This window comes from Anopheles maculipalpis, chromosome 3RL (genome assembly GCF_943734695.1).
Source record: "Anopheles maculipalpis chromosome 3RL, idAnoMacuDA_375_x, whole genome shotgun sequence".
NCBI lineage: Eukaryota > Metazoa > Arthropoda > Insecta > Diptera > Culicidae > Anopheles > Anopheles maculipalpis.
Genome location: NC_064872.1, coordinates 14,293,871 through 14,312,356, shown reverse-complemented (window position 1 = coordinate 14,312,356; position 18,486 = coordinate 14,293,871). Strand labels below are relative to the sequence as shown.

Below are 18,486 nucleotides of genomic sequence, written 5' to 3'. Positions count from 1 at the left end.
TAACAATATACGGGAGGGGAAAGAGCGCAAACAAATCGCACATAATGCTTGGTATAACAAATGAGATCACTTTATAACCCAGCCGAACGATGGTTTCCCCCAGCAACTTTCTTTGACTCTCCGCGCTCGGTTCGGGAGATGTTAGTTTTTATGGGTTCTTTGTTCTTTGCGGATACCGTCTAGCGACAACTCAACACTGTTTCCTCCCGAATTATCCATATCAACCACCGTTCCAGCAGTCTGGTTCCGAAGTCAGGCTGTCGCGGAAGTTAAAGCAAACGATATTTGCATGTGTGTTGGAGAGTGCGGGAAATATGCAAATTCATTTGTACTTCAATTCCGAATATGTCGAACAACACCAAAGACGTTCGGGTAATTTCCTGTCATGGCGCTGGTTGCAGACGGAATTGGGCGGTCTATCTAGGAAAGGTCTTCTACCGACGGGAAGCGAGTATTTGCTTCCGGAGCTTCACCACCTTTCCGTAGAGATGGTTCCCCCCAAAATACCAAAGCATTGCACCGAGGAGATGTCCTTTTTAAAGGGATTTATTCCGGGCAAGAATATTTTGCATGTCCATTAATGTCTGGACAGTCCACTCCCTCTTTCTCTTGATGATGGGGACCTTCACCAAAACCACACATGACGCCGAAAGTCATCGAACTTCACTGGAGTGTACTCGTGGTCAGTTTGCCGGGAATTAATCAACAGCAGCACTGTAGCAACTTCAACGCACATCGGTGGGTGGGAAAAGTAGGGATTTGTGAATGATTTTTCGGATTCAATCCACTCTGACCGTAATGGTTGAGCTGAGCAAGGACGACCTACCCACCTTGTCTGCGAAGGACCCCTTTTACCGGCCATTGCCGGATATAGTTTGCTTATCCAAATGGTCGTTCTTCTTGACGCTTTTCGACCGCTATCCGCATGGCCGTAGCGTGATTAGCTTGCATTAATCAGCGTGATGGGTAAACACACACAGCAGTGAAACGCAATGTCTGTCCGAACGAATGAACGAGAGCAGTGGACTCGGCGGAAACGACAGTGCACCCCGGCAATCTTGCCACTTCTCACCCCAGTAGTAGTAGGGGTCGATCATCAAATCCATCTCCCACACGGTGCGCGGTCCATCCGCCCATCCGCGTTAGGTACTGCGAGAGGCTTCGGTGATTGTTTTCACCATTTTCTGTGTAAACCAAACACACAGGCCTTAAGCCTTCAGGGTGATTCGAAACACTTGAGTGTCTTTCTTCGACTGAACCACTCACGAAAAGGATCAGCATGAGCATGGTTAAATCTCGGAGCAAACGATCGTCCCCCCGTTGTGTTGGTGATGTTCTTTTTTGACTGATGATGACAGTAAGCATGATTATGATGATGGTCAGCAGACAAGCGGCTTAAAAGGGTGTAGATGAGTGATTAGTACCGGCTTCACGAGGTTCACGGTCAAAGTCAACCTAATTGAGTGACGGCGTTAGGCATGCGGCATATTGAGACAAATGTGTTTATACAGAGTAGAAGTAGACTGCATAAGACACAAAGCCACATAGAAACCTTTTTCAGATACAATTTCAAGGTTCAAGGTTTCGTTACAGATTATGCGTACATTAGGACTTTCAATAGAAAGGAGCAGCTTATCTAGGGGAGGATTGATTGTTTACTAAACCCTAGAAGAAGTAAAGCATTTGCCAGTAAAAGAAACCTTATGCCGTGTTACTCTATTTAGTATTGTACAAAACATGAACACCTGGTGGAATGGCATGGAATAATAGAATATACCGATTGATATCCGAGGTGAAATAAACAAATGAGCAACAGGCATTCTTACTTAACTTGTCTTAACTGCACTTAACTGTCAAAATACAAGAAAAAATGGCTCCTCATTGAATATTTTGTAATTTTAATCGGTGTGTTCATTTCACCTTACTCAAGGACCGTTTCGCAGACGATGGTACACGTGTTTCGTATCAGGTAGATGCAGCCATTTCCAGAGTATCGTTGCATGCATCGGTTTAGTTTAAACAAGTGGTGCAACAGAGTTGGAATTAACATCTCAACCTTGTTGGGTCATCCCAAAAAAATTAAGAAGACAATGGCATCTTGAACCGATCCTCTAAACCACTGCCGATCATAGTGGTACTTTGGCCCTGAGGTCACAGTAATGGCGATTATGGATTAATTATCCAACTATGTGGTAGCTGTTGGATAAGTTCAATTATTAATATTAATTAATCCGCAATCGCCAATCGAACTCTTTTCATGATAAAATATTCGAACTGCCAAATCAAGTTAATCCCCTTCAAACGTAAAATTTAAATCCATTAAATTGGTATTTAAAAACCCGTGCCGTGTTCGAGGCAGCTTCCAATCCATTGAATAACTTACCACGTGATACACTTTCTAAAATGTCCGTGTTTGCTCAATGGTCAATTTGATGCCATTTGGTTACGCTCCTTTGGTTGTGAGCAATTTTTTATGCTAATATTGATACAACCCCGCACCGGGACGGCTCTCGGAAATTGTACCCCTTTCGCAAGCGTTTTATAGACGTCAAAAAGGAAGCGAGCAAGGATCGATTCGTTCGTTGGAAACATTTTTCATAAAAAGAACCGGCAACGAAAAAAAAACCCCTTTCACACACACCCAAACGCACCCTATTCCCTGCAACAGGGGCGAAACAACGTTCTCTTCTGTGCCATTTGTCAACAATTGTCAAACAGCATGCCACCAAGAAATTCAATCCGTTTCCATCCCCTCTCTCTCTCTCTCTTCTCGCGCATACCTTTGATACGACCAACTGATTGTGGCCGGTACGTGCAGGAGGTGCCGTGTATGTTTTTGAAAAGATCGCCCTACCACACCGTCCTACTGCGGGCTGCTGGCTGTTTGGGAGCTTTTTTTTCTGGGCATCACTCACGTCAATAAAAAAGCTATCAAGTTACAAAGTTCGCAAGGGGACCGAAATCAAGCTAACGAAATAGAAAATGGCCTTTAAAATGCTAAACATCAGATTTTAGGTGGAACGAATCGAGAATTCTATCAGTTGTGTTGAGGCGGAGAAAAAATATTACTTCATTGTGATTGTGGGTTTCATCGGTTTCCGTTTACTGATGGCTGCTTGTTAGCACTTATGATCACTTTCACAATTGGACACAGCTAATCACATGTACATCAGAAAGAAGGATGTGTAAGGATGTATTGGACATACCAATCAATTCCTTCATTCATCTTATGATGTTGACAAGAGCAGTTGTAAGATTTAATCTCTAAGACACAGGAAAATTATTCAAACAGGTGTGGCCACCAATTAACAGCATGGAAATCCTTTCTGATCTATTCTTTATTAGCATCGCCCAATGACACTCTTCAATAAAACAACGACCACAATGTTTACGTTAAACCGAAGGCATCTTTGTCGCCTGGTTAGTAAAACGTGCGACATTTTCTCGTTCGTTTATCCAGGGTCGGTCACTTTCCCCCCCGAAAGACAAGCTTCAACAGCCGGATGATTCTATCAAACACAAATCCACACCGTCTCCTACCTATTGACCAGTATCATCATAAATGCTCCCCCCCCCCCCCCCCCCCAATAACCCACGACACCCGCTATTAAAGTCCTATTTCCGATGTTCCACAACAGAGCAAAGCAGGGACACATCAGTCTACCATTCCTTCAATATCATTTGTTTGATGAAGTCATTAAATTTTCATCGTCCTCGAGCGCTAATCACCTCCTGTGTTGCCTGACGAACCGTCCGACCGACCGGGCAATCTTTTTCCACACTTTTACGCTCTCTCTCTCTCTCAGCTCAATCGCTCTCCATTGCCCTTTAATGGCCCCTACTATCTCTTCGTCCGTGATATGTCGCGTAAAGGAGCAACGCGTTTTGGGGTCAACTAAACTAATTGAATACGGTTAAGAGGGAGAGAGGGGACACAACAACACAGCGGGGTTATGTTTCGTTCCCTTTGCTAGACGACATCAAACCAAACTACCTCCTGAAGGGAGCATCGCTCATTACAGAGCAACGTTAACGAAATGTAGGGTTGGTTGGTTGTTTTTTTTTTCGGTTTTGTTTTCGTTCATACGCGCCCCTAGTTTATGATCATTCCGACGTCCTTGTGCGGACCTTTTGTTTTCCTTTCGGGGGGAGAAGAGAAAATGACAAGAATTCGATACATTCTTAATTATGTTAGCTTGTTGGCGTTCCGGTGATCCGGTTGGCTTTCCCGCCCAGGAGGACAACCTTTAAATTCTGTCGGAGTAATAGCTTGAAGCATGGAGTAATAGTCGCGCTTGTTTCCTGTTATAATCGTTCTATAACAAGGTTGCAATTCTAGAGACAGTGAGCTGCTTTTATGGCAGCTCGATATTGCGCTTAGAATGAGATGCGCTGTTGTCCTGGTAAATATAATAACCTAAATCTCATCATTGTGATACCTTCTCATCAAGAGGAAGACTCAATCTCAAGGTGATACAATTCAATTACTCAGATGGACGACGTGAATCAGATTGCACAGCTAGAGTACATTTTTCACCCTCTCCATCCAAACCCACAGCCAATGGAGATAAATGTATTCCGCCCACCGGTATTCCATTTTTAGATGACAACCATGTAGGCGGCATCTTGAATGACTACTGAAAAGATATCAAGAGATGTGGTCCTATTCAAATAGATTAAGTCTTGCTATCGTAAGTTCCTGACGACGACGTATAACAATTTACAACAGATATTCCATTGAATATCCTTTCGGAACAACGATTGTATGCAACAAAAACACTGGTATTAGGGATTTTTGTCTTTTGGTACGAAACACTTCCCAATAAACATATACAGCTATGACCAAAAATGTCAAAAAAGATGTGGGGCATGACCAAAAATTTCAGAACATGCGACGAAACGGTGAAGAAAGCATCCCTGGACAAGAGGGACACTTTCTTCAAAAACTTCGACATCTTCCAGTGGATAATCGTTCAGAATCAGCGAATGAACACGCTATCATATTTCGATCACTCACCTGATTAACATGCGGATCATCCACGTACACCTGATAACTGGGCGCATCGTCCTGTTCTTCGTGCTGGTGGTTTGCGTCACCCGTTCCATTCAATACCTCCAAACGCGGTAGATTATCGTTCCGGTCCAGCACATTCACCGTGATCGTTCGATCAACGATTTGAGATTCCGCTTTGAGCGAGTTTACATCAGTATGCGATGACACCTGTTGCAATGTGCACCGTACGCTGGCTTGCAGCGTTGGTCCTGGTGCATGCGTATCGTGATCAAACGATACCCTCGTTCGCAACGTACCCTCGCTGGGATCCAACTGCAGATACTCGTTGCTGCTGCTGTTTCTATTGTTGAGCGACGCTGGTCCAAATAATTCATACTTGGGACGATGCTGTGGACACAACCGGCGGTAAAACGCAGGCCCCACTGCACCGATCGTCCATCCCAGCGGTCCATTTTCCGCCACTCGGTATTGTGCCGTGTCCCAAAAGCATGCACGCTCCGGATGATGCTCACAGAAGCTATCAAGCGTATCTTCAGCCACCGGCAACGGGTCAATCGTGAGCGTAAGCCGGGCAGCCGGCATAACACCGTGGGTAAACGGTGAAGCAACGCTTGAGTTCACCGCAACGATTACAAATTCGGTGACGTTCTGCATGGTGTAGATGTGCGATGTTATCCACAAACCACCGGTGAGCGAGTCCACCTTCAGGTACTCGGTATCGGGTGGACTTTCGACCGCATAGCTGTAGCCATCATTCTGCTCCTGATCGATGGAGTTGGTCCGCAGTTCGCTACCCGTCGAAAGTAGCCGCAAGTTGACGATCGGTTCATTGCGTAGGATGATGTAGGACTCCTTCGAAATGGGTAGCGTTACGCGGAGCTTCGAGATGGAAAAGTAAACACCGCTCGACGGTGAAGATGCTGCAAAAATAAAACAAAACGGAAGGGCATGAATGAAATGTAACGATGTAAATCGGGTTGGGGGAGGACGGTTAGGTTCAGTTAAATATTAAATATGCACACCATTTACGTCAAAAGCGTTCTCGTAATTTGGGTCCGTTTTCTGTTGTACTTTCGCAGAGGCGGATTACACGAACATCAGAGAGGGACGTGATTATGTTCCATTGATTTGCCCTAGTTTAGGCGCACAGGAATTCGCAATAAAATGCAACAAAATTTTTGCCCGTGTCCAAGGGCATTCTCCTTTACAGTAACGACTGTCTCTGTTTATTTAGGGCTATGGAACCATGGAATATCAATAAAAAAATATTAATTACAAATATTCCACGGTCCTGCCGTACAAACGAAAACCAACTGTCAGAAAGAGGGATTCCAAGTTACAATTAATTACAAGTGCGGCGAGCTGTAAAACGAAACGAGCAATTAACCTTCAAAAACGAATCTACTTTCATACCGTTTGCCTAATTTCTGCCACTGATAAATGTATTTATTTGCTTCGAAAAACTTTTCCCCAAACGCTTGGGCCACGAGTTCGAAATCTGATCAGCAGCTGTAAGCGTTCTCATCAATTAGAGTTCCTCGTGCTTGAGCTGAGGGAAAGAAACTTTACGCTCACTATAGTTACGGTAAAGGGGACGATGCAAAGGTTTCTTTCTGCGATATGACAAGATAAGGAACTGTTGGTGCTGCTGCTGCTGCTACTACTACTTCTAGAACATTATACCCCGGTGTGCCGATGTCGCTTGATGAAGATGATGGAAAAACCTATTCCTTCTAATCTTCATTAACACCTTTGATCCACATCGTCCTCCACACACACTCAAACTGGAAGCTTCGGGCAGGATTGGGCTGGAAAATTATGCTTTCAAGCGTCACGCTAATGACGGGAAGCTGGTTGGTAGCAGTCCACAAAAGGTTCACCACACAATCTTTGCCAAAGGTGAGGACGCTTTCCCCCGGTACGACGGTACTGACCCTGATTAGAAACTCATCATATTAGATTAGCCATTTACGAGGTCCGGTAATGAGAGTTACCGGACCGGACCGGAGTCACCGGAGGTGCGGGAAGTCCCGACAGTAGCAACAAACATTGGAAACCAGCTAGCTCATTGTTTTAGCCACCAAATGAACCTTTGAAGCGAGGGACTAGAAAGTGTACTAAGGATGGATCTTTTTTCTTTGCTCGAACTTGCCCCAACATCATGAGGTGAGGAGTTTGATGGAAATATCAATTAGCGTTTTGTGCTAACCCCGGTAAGCTGCACGCCATTTTTATCCTTCGGGTGGTGCCTTTTTATCCAACGGCAAACAATAGGACAGTCACGTCAATGTACCATCATCACTGACGCGGGTGTTATTAGTGGTGATGATCGTCGTCTAAGATTTCTAACCTTCCGATGTGGACAAGTCTAGCTGAAAGCAAAAAAAAAAAAAGGGGTGTACAGTGGACAAAAGCACACTCACACGCGTACTGCACAAATGCAGTTTCATTATCCTTTCCAACGAAATCCAATACAGCACTACGGTTGTGGACCGCGTGGCGTCAGTGTGGAGTTTCTATCCCACACGAAACTACACGGTGCAAAAAGCTCATGCGCCACCAAGCGCGTACCACGAACAACACTAATCGAAGGAAATAACGAATTAATTCCTTCCACGAAACAACAAGACCGACGAGGCTGAATATTTATGGGATTCGAATGAAATTTCCCGTTTTGCCTGTTTGACATTCGCCGGTCTGTGCTGCCCTGGTGTGATCGTCCTTTCCTAGTAGTTCGCGTGAAATGTTGGTTCGCGCAATTTGGGAGTTACATGCCGAACCGAGAAGCACACATGTTCCTTTGGCGCCTACTGTTTTTGTTGCTTTCCCGTGGGGCTTTACGTGTGTCCTGGCGACGACCGGACAAAACACTGCTCAACCCGCGCCTGCACACACTATTGGATACCATGGGGTGTGGTGCAAATTTTGCACCTTGCCTCTTTTATTTTTTCGCACCCATTAACACCTGTTGTGAAATGTTTCCATCTGGGAGGTGATTAAAAAAGTTTATTCCATGTCACCTTTATTCAGTACGTCAATGGACACGTGTGATATTCTCTGCTGCGCCATAAGCTTTTATTTCCGAGAACTCGGCTTTCCAAAGGACAAGGCGGGGTAAAAGTGTATCCTGGATATATCATCATCTGATGCGTTAGTTTGCCTTTCCCCGATTTCGATATGAATTAATCACATAACAAGGCGTCTGATTGAATATATGCCGGTGGTATAGTGTGTAGGATGGTGGATCCTGCCCGGTATCATGTTTCCAACAACTGCTTTCCAATCTGCCATTATACGGATGCAGACAGGTGAGAAACTGTGTTCGAACAAAAACAAGACGAGAGAAAAAGCACAGGGAGAAAAGGCTAGCTCATTCAGGAAAATTTTAATTGCATTTGCCGGTCGGTTTATCCGGTTCTCGGAAGCTTGTTTGGTAGCTGACAAAAGTATACGCGTGTGGGTGGAAAAATGGCGAACGGAGGGGACTTTTTTTCCATTATTTGCACATATAAACTTTTTAATTTTCCAGAGTACGTTATGGAGTTTGAATTTTTAATTTCTTGTTTTCTATTGCAATGCATGTGTGGTCTTTGGATTAATGTGAATGGAAGAGGGGTACAAAAATGAAAAAGGTTTTAGTGATCAAACTCGGTACTCATGGAATACATTCCACAATGAAATATTGGACGGATTTTTGCATGTGCTTGAAAAAGTTAAACTAAAAAAAGGTATGGAAAATATTGCAAGTGGTTCAAGTGAAGTTATTCGACTCGTTTTTTACATAAGGATCGATTATAAATTTTAATTCAAAGAACTCGGACTATTAATTTAAATTTATCCGACTCGAAAGCAGAGTATCAGTTGACAGCGACGATCTCGAGGTGGTAGAGGAGTTCTGCTACCTTGGTACGATCGTAACTTCGGACAACAACGTAAGCAACGACATCCGAAGGCGCATTGTTTAGGGGAACCTGCGATCCAGAAGACACCAACATCACACGAAATGCACGATTTAACGCACCTTGATACGTCCGGTAGTCCTCTAAGGGTACGATTTTTTAACCATGTTGACGGAGGACCATGTTCGAACGGCGGGTGCTAAGGACTATCTTTGGCGGTGTGTGCGAGCAGGGCGTGTGGCGAAGGAGAATGAACCACGAGCTAGCTGAGGTGTTTGGCGGTGCTGATATCCTGACGGTAGTCAAAGCCGGATACGTTGGCTGCCCATGGCTGGCATGCCCCACCAAGAAGTTGCTCGTCAGCGACCAGTTCGGCACTAGACGTAGAGGAGCACAGCGAACTATTTGGCTGGATCAAGTGGAGTCTAACCTGTCGGAGATCGGATGTAGCCGTGGATGGACAACTGCAGCCCTAGGCCGAGTTTCCTGGAAACTGATTGGAGACCTGGCCATGTCGACACGACGTGCTCAATCCTGAGCAGGCCAAGAAGAAGAAGAAGAATTCAAAGAAGGATTGTCTTATTTCCTTTCGTAAAACAAAACCCCTTTCAATGTTTTCAATCTAAAAATGTACGTAGTACAGAACGAAGTCACTTTTATCCCATTTTTGCTGAGTTCTCAGGATGAGGAATCGAGCAAAATCATCTATAAACTGCCACATCACCGCAGAGATGTTTTTATCGTAATCTTTATCATTATATTTTGAATCTATCCATCACAATCGATGGGATTATCGCAATGCTACTGTCGGCTTCTTTGGATATTAACCTCAGCAATCAAACATAATGATGTTCAACGTCAAGCTCCAAAATTGTAGTGCTTAAGAAAACGAAGGAAAAAACCTCGCTTACCGTTCGCTCAATTAGAGCCAAAACAAAAGTAGGGCACGGTGAAACACTTGATGTCGATCGGATACGATCGGTTAAATATCTTTAAACTTCTGACATTTTTGTAGAGGGAAAACTCCATCGAGCAGAAGCCTGGATCTGGGCCATCTGATCGTTTTATGAGACCGAAGCGCAACCATCGGAGAAACTGTGGCTCACAATCAGTTCAAAGGATGTCACGAATGAATTGATAAGATAGAAAACCTTTTTAATAGAAAAAAGTCAACAAATTCCTTTAGGTCACCTACGACTAAAAGTCCCGAAGAAAAGTCGCAAGTCAACGCAAAAAAAAAAGGAATTTGAGTTGATAATGTTACTTTTTCCGTTTTATTTTAATATTCATCTCAAAAAAGGTCGCTTCTTTATACACACGTTAGAGTAAAACCTGTGTATCGTATGGACGCAAAATGTACTAAAAACGTTATAGCACGTTACTACCGCGACTGGGAGACGTTGTGCGACGGTTGGAGTCGTGTTATACGCTAAAGCTTTGCAGCTCGAACATTAGTCAGAGAACAATAACGGAACAAAGACACTCAAAAAAGAGGCGTTCGTCGGGTATCGTCCTAACCACCGAATGCTCCGGGCAATTTAATGATGGGGTTTATACTCTTTCAAAGATAAATTGAAAAAAAAAAAACTGTCCCAGTGCCAACTTATCGTACTCTACCCCTTATCCTTAAATAAAGGCATGGTTAAAACGGACACCTCGCCAATGAAGCTTCTCTTTTTATTCTTCTATATACGAGTTAGGAGGTACATCTTCCTTTGCTTGATGCTCTGAACCATCTCTACAGATTCGGAGGCTTACCTCACTCTTTTTTGACGTTGACTGCTCTGAGTCATATCGACCAATGAAGCTTCCTTCATTCCAATGAAACACCTTCCAAAGACCGAGAAACATACAAGCTTAAAGTTTGTAAAGGCATCTCCAAAATGCTCTCTAAAAAGGAATATTGAAGGGTAGAAACTGAAGTTTAACTTATATCAATTAAACGATCATATTTACGTTTCAAGTTCTACAGGATGTTGAATGCGGCAAGAGCCGGTTTAACACCCATGGTCGCTATGTGCGAGGAGGAGATATCCGAACCAGGCGCAAGAAGCGGACGAGAGCAGTACTACGACAGCCAGCAGGACGATGACGACTGCTGACCCATCTGGAACTGTTCCAGATGGGTCCGTCTGTTTGTTAGGATTTGGGGCCAGGAAGAACTAAAGGAAAGATGAATCGAAACTGGGTGTCATACACTCGGTGTACAAAAAGGGCTGCCTATAAGAGATCCTGTCCCGAATCCCGAACTGCAGCTATCAAGCTGAATTTATTGGAGGACGATCTATACGCTACGGCAGATTCTCCAAAAATTTAGGGAGCACCAGATCCCTACGCACCATCTGTTCATTGACTTCAAGGCGGCCTTCGATACCATAGATTGTACCGAATTATGGAACATCATGCAGCAGTACGGATTCCCTGGGAAGATCGCACGGCTATTAAGGGCCACTATGGACGGGGTGCAGTTCAAGAAAAGAGTTTCGGGCATGCTGATCTAGATCCACTAGAAGTTTAACTTCTAGTGGGATCATTCAGAAGTTCCTTACTATGAACTCAACATCAATTCAGCGATCATATTTGGCATCCATCAGTAATGCAGTGCTTGAAGATCTTGCAGAAAATGTGAAAGTTTCAACAACCTCTTCACAATAACAAAGAGAAGCAATCAATGAAGAATTGAATATTCTACAGTGTGGAGAACACTTTCCGCCGACAAGACCCTTTCGTCGGAAACACACTCCATGTTTCACTATTATTACTTCATTTATAGTTTATACAGCTTACTAATTGTGTTTATTACGCTTTTCAAACGCTTGAAACACCTTAGCATATTCGTTGCTGGCTAGCCACAGAGAAATCTAAGCTGCACGATGATTACGTTGCACTATAAATAGTGTAAGTGAGACATCAATCTTCCCACACGACAGGATCGTGTTAAAGGGCAACCCAAAAATGGCACAGGAAGTAACAACTCTGCGTCCACATCATCATCATCGCTGAAGCCATTACCCTGCCACCATACGATAAACCACGATTTACTGCAAGGAATCTTCCTTGAGCTATGTACAGAAGGGAAACAACAGTCATACCGATATGCACAACACATGAAGTGCAGCATCGATCGATTATCGTCATGGTGGGAGAGGGAAGGGTCAGGAGGATAGTATACGATAAGCAACGATAGGATGGAATAATACATATGGCCATCAATCACACACCGACCGACTGGTGTTGCTTCGGAATGTTTGTTTGCTTTGGACACGCGTCCACCGGCAAAACTCAACCACCGCGACCGCGTCGTATGGTAATTCGATAATATATTTATTGATGATAACGATAATTGTCTTATCTTTGATGCGCGGGGTTTGCACTTGAGTAGCCAAATGTTGCCGTAGAGAATAGATCCAACACATACACACATATCGTGTCTGGGCTCTCCCCCCCGCAGGGGGGATGTTGATGAGGCTGCTGTATGTCTCGTCGTTGTACTGTTGCTCTTTTTTTTTTGTCGTTATTGTTGACACGACTCTACACTTTACCGTCGAACTTTATACGTGCGTTATCATTTCGTGGGAGTTTCTTTTTTTTTAGTTCGTTTGCGTCACACTGCTATCAGTTGTAGCTCACGGAGCGTTTGGGGGGGGGAGAGCCCACAAGCGGAGTTGTTGGAAGATTTTCCCGTAAAAAAGAATACAGTCGAGTGTTGGGAAACGCAAACACCACGAGCATCAAAACCAGTTGGAGCAGAATAATGCAAGCCCATTCCTTGAAATTGGCCCAACCAACTTTTATTCACTGGGCACAAACATGTTGGCACGCTTGTGTTGAAGCCTTACCGGCGAATCTGTTGTAAGCACGCGTTTCAAAGAGTAAGAATTGTTTTGGCACACAAGTAACCGTGAAAAACTTTGTATTTAGGTGTTTGAAGTTTTTTTTTTCTTTCCTTCGAGGATTGAAATTGCACGTGAAAAATCATCATCAAGTTCTTTAGGTTGTTAGATTACGAGCATTTACATTACCATGTCCAAATCCACCTGGTACCAGCGCACATGCCAAAGTCTCTCGCTCGAAAAGGTTAAACCTCGATAAGCATTAGAGAACGATAAAAACACAAAACAAATATTTTACGTTCCCTGGGTTTACTCTAGAGATGAATCCGAAGGGAGAAAAAAAAAAATCAAAAGAAAACATCATTCATTCATAACCAACCATCAGAGACGTGGCTTTTTGCTTTGGTTAAGGTCCCCTCCCCGTTTGTAATCCACCAGGGATTTGGGGGAAAAAACAGCTTTAAAGTAAAATAATACCGCTTTAATGTCGAAAAAGCACACTAGAGAGAGGGGCTCGTCAAATCAAATCACGGAGAGGGAGGCACAAAACATAAAATGGAAAATTGAATGAAACAAGCTGTAAGTGTTGGGGATTAGTGTAATGCTCTCGGTTTTTGAACGAAATTTGTTTTCTCATCACAATTCCCTTTCTTGCCACGGGAAGGAGGAGGAGAAAGTGTACGGAAAACATGTCCAATTGAGTGTGGGCAGCTATTCGATGAGCTACACACGCAAAACTACACAGTGTGTGTGTGCGTTATTTTATCTCCCCACTAAACAAAACATGAAAAAATGCTCGAAAAAGTGGAAATTAATTGCAAAATATGATCCAACTTCCACGAACCGTGTGTCTTGCTCGTACCTGTCTGAGCATTTTTTTTAAATCTTCAAATCCAGCCTCTATGTAGAGCTAATGGCTATATTTATTTATATATTGATCACAAAACTTTTTGCTCGTAGACTTGTACTTGTACTCCATCACTTTCACGCCTAAATGGAGTATCAAAAAAAAAAACCATTTAAAGTTGAAAATGGCGTTTAAATCTCGTTAACATAACTTCACTGATTTTGTGCTCCATGATTGATTTGAACATCAAACGTAAAAGCGCGCGGCTTTAACTCAATATTTATGCCATTTCACCACGTCTGCGTAAAATGTGACATTTACACGTATTCCCTTTTCTATTCTGTATTAAAAGCCCTTCCAGTTTTTTTTTGTAGCCGTCAAAAAACCTTTTCCTGTTTGCCATTTTTTTTTTACTGGTCGGCGTGTGCTTTATTCGGTCGTTCAGAAACCAGCCGAACCGGAACAAGAGCATCAGCAGCAAGCAGTAGCATCCAGAGTGGGATATAAATATTTATTCCAATTTGTTGTGTTGTTTCGTTGTGGGCATCGTTTTGTCAATTTGGTGAAAAATGTAATACCCATACTGTAAGAGTGGATCACGCTACTGATCTGATCCGAAAAAAAACAATCTTAGGACAGTCTCTGGTTGGGTTGGATTCGCTTCGAGTTAGAGTTAGAGGAAGAAAAAAATAGGCCAGGTATAGCCAACCTACCAGGGGTTGTTTTTGTCGTAACAGCAGGCTCCATTCGAAAGAACGTATTTTATCACGTAATCATGAATAACGCAAGCAAAGGCCTGACAGCAGTAGTGCTCAAGGAGCTGTGGGTCAAACATAAAATAAAAAACATTGAAATAGCATATTATGCAAGAATTTTGCACTTCACAGGTGGTCTGCTACCTTTTGAAGCAAATCAGGTGAGATCACATCTTCAAACTGCCAATCTTAGTTGTTGATCATAGCGGTTGAACAATGAAGTGGTAAGCAATATTTGGATTAATTCAAATTTAAGGTAATATTTCAAATATTCCGATAGCTAACCGTGTAGTTAATGCGGCTTACCAGCAATTCTTTTCCATATCCACAGAAAAATACATAAGCGTAACTTATAACTTTTTTTTGTAGTTTCAAAATTCTATAAGATAACCACAACCGAGCTCAACCGGGATAAGGTGCACTTGAATTGAGGAGGAAAAGGAATACGGCCTAGCCGTCATCACGAAATAAAACATCAAAAAAGTCTATAAGATTTTAAAATTCATTTATGAGATACCTATCTTTACGACAAAACCCGTCACATTACCGGGTTGGACTGTTTCATAAATAATCATTGCAAATTTGCTTCGTTTGTAAAAATTTTCCTAACATGTAAAAGAGAAAGAAACCCTTTAAGACGCCCCCAAATCATTGTTTTATCAAAAGAATCTCGAATAAACCATATAAATAGAACTGTGTGACACTGGCGTCATACCATGTTTCCGAGGCTAACGAGGCCATCTTTGCGTTTCTCGAAAATGAAACTGTAAGGAGATTTGTAATCGGGAAGACGTTGGAACAGAAATTTATAAATCATTAATTTAATATGTTTCATAAAGCCCATTTCAATTTGACGGGTGTAGTGTTAAAGACGCTATAATCACTTCACGGTCTTTCCTTGCTAGAGATTTCCTGTACACCGTTCATAACTTAGAGACGTAATCAGCTGATCCGTTATTCCTACCTTTCGGGCATCCACGCCGTCGCAATTTGATATGAAATTGGCTAAGAGGGCTTCGTCATTTTAAGACCGAGTCCCCAAAGCGGGTCTTTCCCAAAGCATTAGGAATATAAATGTTCTATACAATACTAACTTAAATAAAGTGATTTTGCGTTTTTTTTATTAGGCCAAATGAAGGTCCTTCGAAGTAATCCCCTTCCGATGCAATGCACCTCTTTCATCTGTTCTCCTCGAAGCAGGTGGAAAACGCAGATGCTGGGATGTCCTTTAGTTCCGCCGTCGCTGCGGTTTCTATCTCCTTGATAGTGTCCCAAGCGGCCGTTTTAGCTTGTTGAACAGCTAGAAGTCGAGCGAATACGGCGGTTGCAGAACAATATGAGTGCCAGTTGTTGCGAAAAACTCCCTTAAAATGGTGGTCGTATGGGAGGGCGTATTAACGTGGTGCAAAAATCAGCTGTTGTTTTTCCATAAATCCGGCCGCTTTCGCCGCATTACACTTAGATCGTACTCTTTGTTCACCATTTGGCCCTTCGGAAGAAATTCCTTGTGAACCATCCTACGATAATCAAAAAATGGCGTCAGCATCACCTTGATTTTTCGACCGGCTTTGATGCAACTTCTTGGGCCTCGGCTCGTTCGGGGTTTTCGGGTCTTCTCCAAAGGGTTTTTCAAAACATCCGCAATGGTTCCGCTGCGTCTATTTCATGGCGCTAACAAAATTTGATACATGCGCGCTGCTCCACAAACTTGGACATGGTCAAATATCGGCAAAAACACTTGGCGGAGCTCCGAAAACAAATTGTCACTCCTAGCCGGGTTGATTTTGTTGCTTGAAACGTGGCAGAACTGTCAAAAACATACAATAAAAACAAGGGGATTCTTTTGGCGCGCGAAATTTGACATCCAATGTCACCTTGCTTTTCAGACACAGTAGTATGTTCCAATAAAAAATTATAAAAAGTTAGCAAAACTAAAACGATATGATTCATTGGATCCATTAGTTGTTCCAAGTCCTGCCAAGGCAGACCTATTCTAATACTTCGATGTTGGGGTTTAACATTTAGCGAGCTGAGCAACCGCATGGAGCCGACCTCACAAGAGGCCCATAACTCACAAAGCAAACTCTCAACTTCCATTCTGCTTATGGCATCCAAGGGACTTCTTGATCCACCATTAACTACAAGACGCAACAAGCTAGTCTTGTGGTAAAGCATCGTACAATAAGACTTTCTGCTATTGTGCATCACGTTCAAACATCAAAACTTAGAATAAAGATTCAATCAATTTGTGCATCGTTTCTGATCGTTGCTTAGGTTTTCAAATCGGGGTAAACATTCATCACAATGTTAGCAAACCCAGACGAAAGGACCTACACAACAGCAAACGCAATCCCCACCAGCAGAGCAAAACGACAAACATAAATCGTCAAAAACTGCCAACGATGCTAAATCCATCGATGTTAATGAATTTCAGGGTCGCCGCACCATAAATTGATTGACTGCAATGTGCCAGAACAACGACGGCAAAATTGATGATTACATTATGTGTGCGCCGCCCAAAACCAAAACATTCTTCTCGCGTTCGTTTTACACATATTTGGCGAAACGATTAAAATTTATTTCCATTAATTAGTTCAACCAACTCGGGCACGTGCTTCACACCGCATGTTCTACCTCCGTCAAGCATCGAGACGCTGTGTCGTAGTCGTTTGCAGGAGTGTTTGCGAATGTTTTGGCAAGCACGATGAGCGTGAACCTCAATTTTGTTTGATTTTGTCACTTGGCGCGTGAAATTGAGACCAAGTCATTGCCGATGTTAATAATCAATCGCTGCTCAACCCCTTTTCCCTTACCCCGGTTCCATAGGGAAGCCGGCCGAGAGCAGTGTATGTAATCGCAGAGGATGATCTCGCGTTGAAACTGCTGAAGTGGTCGTTGGATGATGATTGGTTAGTAACTGGCTGATGTAAACACAACAGCGAACGCCGGTCGCAACGGAGTGAGAGAATCCCCTTAAGGGCCAAGGAAGTTTCGTGCAACCAAGAGCGAAAGCTTTCGATAGGTTCCGACCGGCAAAGGCACGAAAGAACCGAACCACCCACGTCGTCATCGTCAACTACGCCTTCCAGTTTTGGTGGGGGGGGGGTCTTTGAAACGGGAAGTACTTGACAGCATCCTCCAGTATTCCCTTCAGTATCTTTTACCCCAAAGCACGTGGGGAGAAAAAAAACTTCACTTTCAAAAGAGAATTTCCCTTTTCGGAGGGTAGCAAAACCGTACCAACCAACGAACACTGTGTGCACAAACTAAAGTGTGTGTGTCCTTCGCGAACGATACTGTCCACTGGCTGGTACGTTTCGCGGTGGGAAAGCCAGCACCGCAGCGGCATATGTTGCGTTAGCGGGTGGTGTTTGGGTGCAGAGGATTGATGTGATTTATATGCCAAACCGACCGTTTACACCACCATCAGATTTTTGTTTACTCATCGAACTTCTCAGGCCCGTTTATCGCGCACTCATCACTGCGAGATGATGATGGATTTCGTGGAATTGGTTTTGTGCGCTCTTGGGCATGGGAGAAATCCCTTCTTTGCCAATCTTTTGCTTTTTTTTTTTCCTGAACGCCCGTTTTGCCAAAACAGCAACAGTGAGGCACAGGGTGGAGGGCCTTTTTATCATGCAAAAGCGATTAATAGGGCACATTTAGAAACCGAGTGCGGTCGGAACACTTAAGAGAGCACGGTGATGAAGAAGCTGTGCCGGGAAAGTGGCGTTGCCTTTTCCGTTGGATTGTTTTTCGTCTTTTGCCGGAAGAATTTCAAACGGCGCTTAAGCCGTTCTCTAATCGTTTTAACCAACAGGAAAAAGGAAGTTCTTACTTCCTTACAAAAGAAGACGCACGTCTTGTTTTTTGTCTGGGTTGTGATTTGTTAATAATTTATCTATAATTGTTTTGAGCAAACGTGCAATCGCACACTGTAAATTTAAAATTGCTTTATTTTAGTCAGACTGTTCTGTTCGGAAATAAAATCCCAACTCAACCTTTCCTCGGTAGCAAGAATCGTAATATTTTTGTAAGCCATTAGCCAAATTCTAAATGCATAACGTCTACGTGCATAAAAGAAACCAAAACCAACATTTCCTTGTATGTTATATCGTTTATTAAGCCATATATGTTG

The 18,486-nt window shown here is 43.2% G+C and overlaps 2 protein-coding genes across 2 annotated transcripts in view; one reads left to right on the top strand and one right to left on the bottom strand.

Annotated features, from left to right (window-relative positions):
• The window catches only part of LOC126564268 (carnitine O-palmitoyltransferase 2, mitochondrial), a 141,739-nt gene that overhangs the window by 59,438 nt on the left and 63,815 nt on the right, over nucleotides 1-18,486 (top strand). The gene's annotated exons all lie outside the window — the stretch shown is intronic.
• The window catches only part of LOC126565782 (uncharacterized), a 29,257-nt gene that overhangs the window by 6,733 nt on the left and 4,038 nt on the right, over nucleotides 1-18,486 (bottom strand). The window contains exon 2 of the mRNA XM_050222992.1: nucleotides 5,018-5,934. Coding sequence (XP_050078949.1) covers nucleotides 5,018-5,934 — 917 coding nt within the window. The remainder of the gene's footprint in view (nucleotides 1-5,017; nucleotides 5,935-18,486) is intronic.